Here is a 9,440-nt window from a genome sequence, read left to right as displayed (position 1 = left end):
GTACCATGTACTGTACAGTACCATGTACAGTACACTACCATGTACTGTACAGTACCATGTACAGTACACTACCATGTACTGTACAGTACCATGTACAGTACACTACCATGTACTGTACAGTACCATGTACAGTACACTACCATGTACTGTACAGTACCATGTACAGTACACTACCATGTACTGTACAGTACCATGTACAGTACACTACCATGTACTGTGCAGTACCATGTACAGTACACTACCATGTACTGTGCAGTACCATGTACAGTACACTACCATGTACTGTACAGTACCATGTACAGTACACTACCATGTACTGTACACTACCATGTACAGTACACTACCATGTACAGTACAGTACCATGTACAGTACAGTACCATGTACTGTACAGTACCATGTACAGTACAGTACCATGTACTGTACAGTACCATGTACAGTACAGTACCATGTACAGTACAGTACCATGTACAGTACACTACCATGTACTGTACAGTACCATGTACTGTACAGTACCATGTACAGTACACTACCATGTACTGTACAGTACCATGTACAGTACACTACCATGTACTGTACATTGACTCCATGGCGGACGACTTCAGCATTTAGAATATCAGTGATATCCAGTACATCATCTTCAATGAGAACCTCTAAACTCGTAAGGGTCAAGCAGTGCCTAAAAATCGTTAACTAATAAAGCTTGATCGAGAGGGTGGTTCCATTTCCTCGGATCAAGACCCGCATCTCGGGGCCTCAGGTAGAGCAACATTAATTTACATCTTCGGGAGAGTGGATTAACTCCAATAACGTGGACCAAAAGCCCTTCTTCCCGTAATAAAGAGCAGCATTAATAAAAACGTTTTAATAAATGAAACGTAAATAGCTGGTCCCTCCTTTGAGGTTTACTGATACTAGTGAAGGGGTTTTGATCCAAGGATCTACTCCACCTTCCCGTCCTTGGCTCATAAGTGACTTTCTTCCATTCCACGGGTACTGTATAGCCCATTCTGGTTTAGCGCTTCCCCTAGTAAACAAAATAATAATAATACTCAAAACTGTACGTGCATTTTTTTTCCACTTAAAAAAAATGTGTCATATTTCTCTATAGCAAAATTTGTTTCTGGAGAGGAATGATGATTATAATCATGATGATAATTATCATCATTATTCTGTTATTGTTGTAGTTACTGTTGGTCTAAGAAAAAATTCTTCTAGGTTAAGTATTTTAGTGCTATCATTTGCAGTTACAATAATTACTTTCATGTAAAGTAAAAGGACACAAGTGCAACTAATGTGACATTTTATTGTGGCAACGTTTCGCTCTCCAGGAGCTTTATCAAGCCATTACAAACAATACATGGACACACAGGGTATACAAAGGCTCAGAGTGAGGTGAATACTAGTGAGGTACCATTTCGATGTTCACTAGTGGTAGTAGTAGTAGTAGTAGTAGTAGTAGTAGTAGTAGTAGTAGTAGTAGTAGTAGTAGTAGTAGTAGTAGTAGTAGTAGTAGTAGTGGTGGTGGTAGTGACAAAAGTAATACAATATGGTAGAACAATTAATTCGTACATGAGTAAAAGGATATAAAAGCTATTACTTGGGTAACATAAAAATAGGTTGGACAAATATAAACTGGAATGAGGCAGGTTGTTTCAGTGTTCACTCTCTGTGCTTTGTGTAGTATAACAGGAGAGACTATGTGATGGCAGGGTTTACTGTTATACTACACAAAGCACAGAGAGTGAACACTGAAACAAGCTGCCTCATTCCAGTTTATATTTGTCCAACCTATTTTTATGTTACCCAAGTAATAGCTTTTATATCCTTTTACTCATGTACGAATTAATTGCTCTACCATATTGTATTACTTTTGTCACTACCACCACCACTACTACTACTACTACTACTACTACTACTACTACTACTACTACTACTACTACTACCACTAGTGAACATCGAAATGGTACCTCACTAGTATTCACCTCACTCTGAGCCTTTATATACCCTCTGTGTCCATGTATTGTTTGTAATGGCTTGATAAAGCTCCTGGAGAGCGAAACGTTGCCACAATAAATGTCACATTAGTTGCACTTGTGTCCTTTTACTTTACATATTGTCGGTAATTCTACCAACTTTGTTACAATTACTTTCATGTCGATAAATTTCCTGCAGTCATTAAGGAATCGTTCAATTATTATTAATGGAATTCCTGTTGGCATATCAGTCACTATTTCATTTAAAAAAAAAATATTTATTTTTATTTTATTAGGATAATAAAAATATAAGATCGACACAGACTCGTACATATATTTACTAATGTACACATTGACAAGCTAATTTAATGATGTACGTTAATTACTCACACAGTTATTTACAAGCAAATAATTACACGTCAGATTAATACAAGATTATTATGTTGATATGGAAGCGCTGAATGAAGATTATATTGGAAAATGAGATAAGTAAGAAAGTAGTTTTATTTCTCACGATCAAGGACCATTCACCAGCATCAAGGACGACCCGTTCCCCTTGAAGGGCGTAGGAGCTGAAAAACCTGAAACATAGTTCGATCGCCAGCGCACTCGGCTCACACACTGAGGTCCGGAGTTCGAATCTTCTCCGGTACGGCTGGAAAACATGAGGGACGTGTTTCCATAAGACACCTGCTGTCCATATTCACCCATCAGTAAAATGAGTACCTGGGTGTTAGTCGACTGGTGTGGGTCGCAGCCTGGGACAAAACTGACCTAATTTGTCCCAAATGCTTTGCATAACAAGCGGATTTGTATATAGTAGCATGTCATTGATGTCAGCTAGGACTGTATACCTTGTACATGTACTTGTAGTAAATAAAGGTATTATTATTATTATTATTATTATTATTATTATTAAGTAAATGCTGACTGAGGAATGACTGGAAGCAGTGTAGTGACAGAGGAGGTATTGGGGAAGGGGATGGGGGGTTGGGGGGGGAGGGAGGGAGGTGGGACGTCTGGAGGGGGACAAGAGAAGACAGACACACACACACACACACACACACACACACACACACACACACACACGCACACACACACACGCACACACGCACACACACACACACACACACACACACACACACGCGCACACACACACACACGCACGCACACACACACACACACTGCAAAATAAGCTTTAATTGGGATAACTTTCGCTTATGTACAGCTTCATAACGTCATGTTTCACCAAGTAGATATTTATCATGCATTTTCTCGCTCAGTGTAGAGCTCTATCCTGTCATAGTTCGCTCAGTGTAGAGCTTTATCCTGTCATAGTTCGCTCAGTGTAGAGCTTTATCCTGTCATAGTTCGCTCAGTGTAGAGCTTTATCCTGTCATAGTTCGCTCAGTGTAGAGCTTTATCCTGTCATAGTTCGCTCAGTGTAGAGCTTTATCCTGTCATAGTTCGCTCAGTGTAGAGCCTTATCAAATTATAATTTGCGTGTAAAGATTAATCTAGTTATGTTTCGCTCTGTACAGAGCGGAGTTGTGGTTTTTGTTGTGTGTGGAACTCAGGTCACGACTTTGATAAGCTCTTCACAATAATCAACTCGCATCGCAGCCAGTGTCTTCAACAGTGTCACCATTATCAGGAAACAGACATGTGCAACACCTGGGTATTTTTATGTGAAGACCAACCAGGGACATTTTCAGTTCAATACAGGGATGATATACTTCATGAAGACAGTGAAGGATGAGGTAATCAGTCCCTCAGACTGGTATTCGGTACCTTAGTCTTGATTCAACACCAAGGTACTGAACACCGGCTTACAGACTGAGGGACTGATTACGTCAGCTTTTTACTGGCTTCGTATATCATCTACTCATTGAACTGGAAAAGCCACTGGAACTGGAAAAGCCACATAGTCTTTAAGTAAAGGCAACTAGATGTTGTAAATGTGATTGATTCTTCATATTGGCGACGCTTCTGGGATTATCAGAAATGTTTTATCACCAGTAGCCAGTTTGGACTCGCGGAGGAGCATAGCAAGGGTGACCCCATTACAGATCATTTCGTATTGTGATAGTGAAAATATCTCTAAAGTGGATAGAAATTAGTGAGATTTAGACAAGCTAGAGGAATACGAGGGCATTTCAATAAGACTCACGAAATCGTATTGGCACGATTGCAAACAAACCATACCACGGGCAGGGATAGAACCCGCGATCAGGGTCATAAAACTCCAGACCGACGCGTTAAGCCCTGGCCCAGTGGCTGACGCGTCGGTCTGGAGTTTTATGACTATGATCGCGGGTTCTATCCCCACCTGTGGTATGGTTCGTTTCAATAAGCACTGCAACAAGAGCTCTCACTAACCAAAATGAGTCAGTCTGGTGGATTTCAGCAGGAAATCCAACACATGTTGTCGGCTTCTCGGTTCTTTCCCAAAAATCCAAACTCAAAGTTCATCACAACGATCAATATCAACATAAATTATTATTTAGGAATATAGGAGGACGCGTTACACGTGTACGGGTCATACTGTACACTGTAATGGAGGAAAATGAGGTAAATCTGATACACAAATAACCCGCACGATGACAATACCTTGACTGGAACAATACACAATCCGCATATATAAGAATGAATTTATGACGACGTTTCTCACATAGAAACATATGACGATGTTTTGGTTCGACTTGGATCATTAACTAGCCAATGGGTCAAGTCGGACCGGATTATACATGTACTGCTCCGGTCACTGTATTGTTCCTTCGCATTTTTCAGGAATTCTAAGTTGATCAAGGAAGGGGAGGCCATCTTCAATTTCTTGGATCTAAAGCTTTTTACCAGCATCAGGAACATCAGTATTACGATCTGGGCTTATGGAATATCGTGCAATATCATCCAATATCATCCAGTAGAAATTCTCTCCACGGTATTAATGCATATACTTCACATTACTAGTTTTAATGCCCTTGGATCAATAGCTCATCACCAGAAACATACCTTTGAAGGGCAGACTTTACGTCGTGTCAAGGAAAAATAAAGGCTATTGGTTGGATAATGCATTTAATACCCCCCGAACACACACAAGACCCACCCAGACTAACAAGCGTTTCTCACTCGCTTAAATATCCACACTGTCGGCAACCAATAGAGAAGTTCAATAGACCTGCGCATCTACATTTTAGGGCTAAGGAATTGCTAGAAAATCTTCTATTCTGAGAGTCTGATATTGGTGGTAGGGTGGAATGAATGCATAAAGAAGCCTGGAGATCAACATGCACGTGACTTAACTGTGAACAGTTACTATGGAAGGAAATTGGTTTATTGATCTGGAAGATCACTCGGCGCTTATGTCATTGAAAACGAATGCAAACACATAAGAACATCTAGGATAAAACTGAGTAGCAAAAATGAAGAGTAATGCTCAAACCAAAAAACAAAAGAAATATAGTGGACCCTTGAATATCGTTAATTTTGGAAATCGGCGACTTTTGTCAATATTGGCTTGATTTTCGTGATTTGGCTTGGAAATCGGCGGTCGTATGAAACGCCTCCTGGTAATGGACATTGATGCTGCTTATCCTCCAGACTTGGAAGAGCAAATGGTGAAAGAGAATTTAACTTCATCACAGCCAAGTTCTTGCTCCCTAATACCACTCCTCTCCTCCAATCCATCGGCCACCGGCAGATCATTTCAAATTTCGAAAAACTCGACACCAAAGCAATGTTTCAAATGTGCTTTAACAAAACCTCGGACTCGGAATTGACTCAGAGTTCTGGAAAGATCACTTCAATATCCACTGCATAAACCTTATAGGTAAGGCTTGGCAGGGAGTGACTTCCAGGACGGTGAACTCTGCTTGGAGAAAATTGTGGCCAGAATCTGTCCTGGACAAAGATTTTGAAGGGTTTGGGGCTGACCCTGACAACCCTATCCCAGTTGTGGAATCTATTGTGGCATTGGGGAAGGGCGTGGGGTTGGAGGTTAGTGGCGAGGATGTGGAAGAGTTGGTGGACCAAATTGAAGAGCTAACCACTGAAGAGCTTCTAGACCTTAATTTGCAACAGCAACAGATCACAGCTCAGGAAATGGCTTCAGAGGCGGAGGAAGAGAGAGGGACGAAGTTGCTTTCTTCAAACATTAAAGAGATGTATGCAATGTGGACTAGGATGGAAAGATTTGTGGAGGAACATCACCCTGACAAAGCTGCTGCAGGCCGTGTATGCGACATGTTCAATGACAGTGTCTTGTCACATTTTAGGCAAATTTTAAAGAAACGCCAGAAACAGACCTTGCTGGAACAATTTTTTGAGCGACAGAGGTCCAGTGACTCTCAAGCTGGTCCTAGTGGCATTAAAAAACAAAGAAGGGAAGTAAGCCCGGAAAAGGACTTGGTACCTGAAGTCTTTATGGAAGAGGATTTCCCTTCCTAACAATAGTAACTCTTCCATCCTCTTCCCTCCTCCCGTCTTCTACACATCAACAACTCTTCAATAAAGGTAAGTGTCAAGTTATTATTGTTTTATTTTTCATGTCTCATCATTTTCTGTGTAGATAAATGTACATTTAATGTTAAAAAACATTTTTTTTAATACTTTTGGGTGTCTGGAACGGATTAATTTGATTTACATTATTTCTTATGGGGAAAATGGTTTTGAAAATCGTGAATTTTGAATTTCGGCAGACTGTCTGGAACGGATTAATCACGAAAATCAAGGATCCACTTTACTTTAACACCAAGTTAATGTAACCTGCATCAACTAAAAAAAAAATTGTCGATGTTAAAAGACTAGTAAAAATTACTTCACAATCCCTTCAGGCACACTGGTAATTATAATAACCATTACATAAACAAAAATGCCGAAGCTATAAGCAGTTAAAATGTTCTCCATAGTCGCCATGATTCACGAAATCGTAATGACACGATTGTAAACCATACCACGGGCGGGTTTTGAGACTCTGACCGCGAGTTCAAGTCCCGCCCTTGGTATGGTTTCTCCATAGTCAGCCGCATCCTACATGTCTAACACAGAAGCAGGACGAAGTGTCTCCTTAACCCTCAAACAGAGACTCGCCTTAAAATGACGATTCCTGGTAAAAGGCTGAACATCCAGGTCCTGTGAAATCCTGCAAAATCTCTTGCTCATCTGTACGGCCCATTGGACCTGCAAATTCCCAAGGACAAATCTGCGCATGCGGTTTATACAGACGCTGTGAGGCAAAATTCTGATCTAAGAGAAAACTGGAAATAGCAGCAGCCTCCTCTTCATCAACCCGTTCATTTCACGGGACCCATCACATGGCCAGGACACCAATATGTCAGCGTGGAGCTCGTTTTGTGTGTGTCTAACCCAGCAGCCCGGTCTGACACCAGAGTGCCTCAGCCACCAACTTTAAAAGTATTGTGTTCAAGTCTTATTATTGTATTTACACTTGCATCTGCTTTTGTTCCCTTATCTATTAATTCAACCCCAATTTAAATAGCAATACACGATTTTAACAGACAAATACATTGCTAATGTGTGTGTTCACTGAAGATTATTAAAACGAACTGAATAAGCGAAATATATCACTGAATCACATTTATGGTCAGTGTAATATAGAAATGAAAAATATAAGTGAAAATTATTACTAAAGCAGATATAGATCTAGCAAATAATTTCAACAGAGTAAATAAAGAGTTAAATTTATGAAAGTTAAGTAAAATAAATTAACTGAAAGTAACTGTGTGATTAGACTCTTCAAAGATAGATAAGAATATTTTAAGGTCAACGATGGGTGTCAGTTTAGTGAGACAGTGAAAAAAAAAATCAGTGTTAAGTAATGTACGCATCTCTAATACAACGTCTAGAGATAATTAGGACAAATATTCACGGTCAGTAGCTTAGGTATGTACGAATCAGTAATGAATTTTTATGAAAATCAGCAGTGAAGATGTTGAGGAATCAGTAGTGATGTCAAGGAATCAACAGTGAAGATGTTAAGGAGAGTTAGCAGTGAAAATGTTAAGGAGAGTCAGCAGTGAAAATGTCAAGAAGAGTCAGCAGTGAAAATGTCAAGGAGAGTCAGCAGTGAAGATGTCAAGGGGAGTCAGCAGTGAAAATGTCAAGGAGAATCAGCAGTGAAAATGTCAACGAGAATCAGCAGTGAAAATGTCAAGGAGAATCAGCAGTGAAAATGTCAAGGAGAGTTAGCAGTGAAAATGTCAAGGAGAATCAGCAGTGAAAATGTCAAGGAATCAGCAGTGAAAATGTCAAGGAGAGTCAGCAGTGAAAATGTCAAGGAGAGTCAGCAGTGAAGGTGAATAAGGTCTACGGACTATTAGTAAATATTTTTCCACGATCAGTATCTAAAATGTGCACAAAACTACGTGGATGATAAGAAACGTCAGGAATAATATCAGCAGTGGAGGCGGATTTAGAAATCAGCGTCAGCAGCGATGATTTATGACAATCAGTAGCGAAGATGTAGAGCAGTCTGTAGCCAGGATGTGCAGGGATCAGTAGCCAAGATGTAGAGCAGTCTGTAGCCAGGATGTGCAGGGATCAGTAGCGAAGATGTAGAGCAGTCTGTAGCCAGGATGTGCAGGGATCAGTAGCGAAGATGTAGAGCAGTCTGTAGCCAGGATGTGCAGGGATCAGTAGCGAAGATGTAGAGCAGTCTGTAGCCAGGATGTGCAGGGATCAGTAGCCAAGATGTACAGGAAACAACAGCATCAACACCAACAATAGCGACTCATTTGTCCACCTGCAAACTTTTTGCACACCTGAAATATAATATTATATTACTAGACGGCTTGTGAGCTGTTAAAGTCAAAGGAAATATTCATATTATGCTATATTATTGGCATGTTAACATCTTGTACATGGCAGTACCTTACACAACCGTGTAAGGTACTGCTCGTGAAAACCCTCTTTGAAATAGGAAACTAGAGCTTTAAAATATGTTTATACTTTAAGCTCTCTACCGAGGTAGAGAGCCTTAACATGAGGTCGAAATATATAGATATCCCCCCTATTTATAAATGAGTTTACCAAAGTGTATCATAATTGGTATCTGTTAGTGTGCTATGATGCTACTGTTTTGCATTATGATATGCACTCAATCACACACACACACACACACACACACACACACACACACACACACACACACACACACACACACACACACACACACAGTATAAGTACATAATGTGAAGAATGTAGACTCATATATGAAGAATGGGGTGTTTTTCTATCAACTCCAAGGCTGAGGGACTAATTACCTCATCTTTTGTATACAATTCCACATTCTTCACATTATGTACTTTTATTGATAAAGCCACTGGTTGGCTAAACGTCCTCTAATAAAGATACCCAGATGTTGCACATGTGTCTAATTCTTCACCCGCACATGTACTGAACATACCTGCATTGTAATAATACTCTTCAGCATGAAGATAGTCAGGGTT

The 9,440-nt window shown here is 40.1% G+C and overlaps 1 protein-coding gene across 2 annotated transcripts in view; it reads right to left on the bottom strand.

Annotated features, from left to right (window-relative positions):
- Positions 1 to 8,197: 8,197 nt before the first annotated feature.
- The window catches only part of LOC128703645 (uncharacterized), a 220,981-nt gene continuing 219,738 nt past the window's right edge, over positions 8,198 to 9,440 (bottom strand). For both annotated transcript variants that reach the window (XM_070101329.1, XM_053798389.2), the window contains exons 5-6: positions 9,398 to 9,440; positions 8,198 to 8,753 (exon numbers count right to left, since the gene is read on the bottom strand). The exon at positions 9,398 to 9,440 is cut by the window's right edge and continues 147 nt beyond it. In XM_070101329.1, the coding sequence (XP_069957430.1) occupies positions 8,671 to 8,753; positions 9,398 to 9,440 (126 nt within the window). In that variant the 3' untranslated portion in view covers positions 8,198 to 8,670. The remainder of the gene's footprint in view (positions 8,754 to 9,397) is intronic.

This window comes from Cherax quadricarinatus, chromosome 76, assembly GCF_038502225.1.
Source record: "Cherax quadricarinatus isolate ZL_2023a chromosome 76, ASM3850222v1, whole genome shotgun sequence".
Lineage (NCBI taxonomy): Eukaryota > Metazoa > Arthropoda > Malacostraca > Decapoda > Parastacidae > Cherax > Cherax quadricarinatus.
The sequence above is the reverse complement of the archived record's forward strand: the minus strand, read 5'-3'. Positions and strand labels throughout refer to the sequence as shown.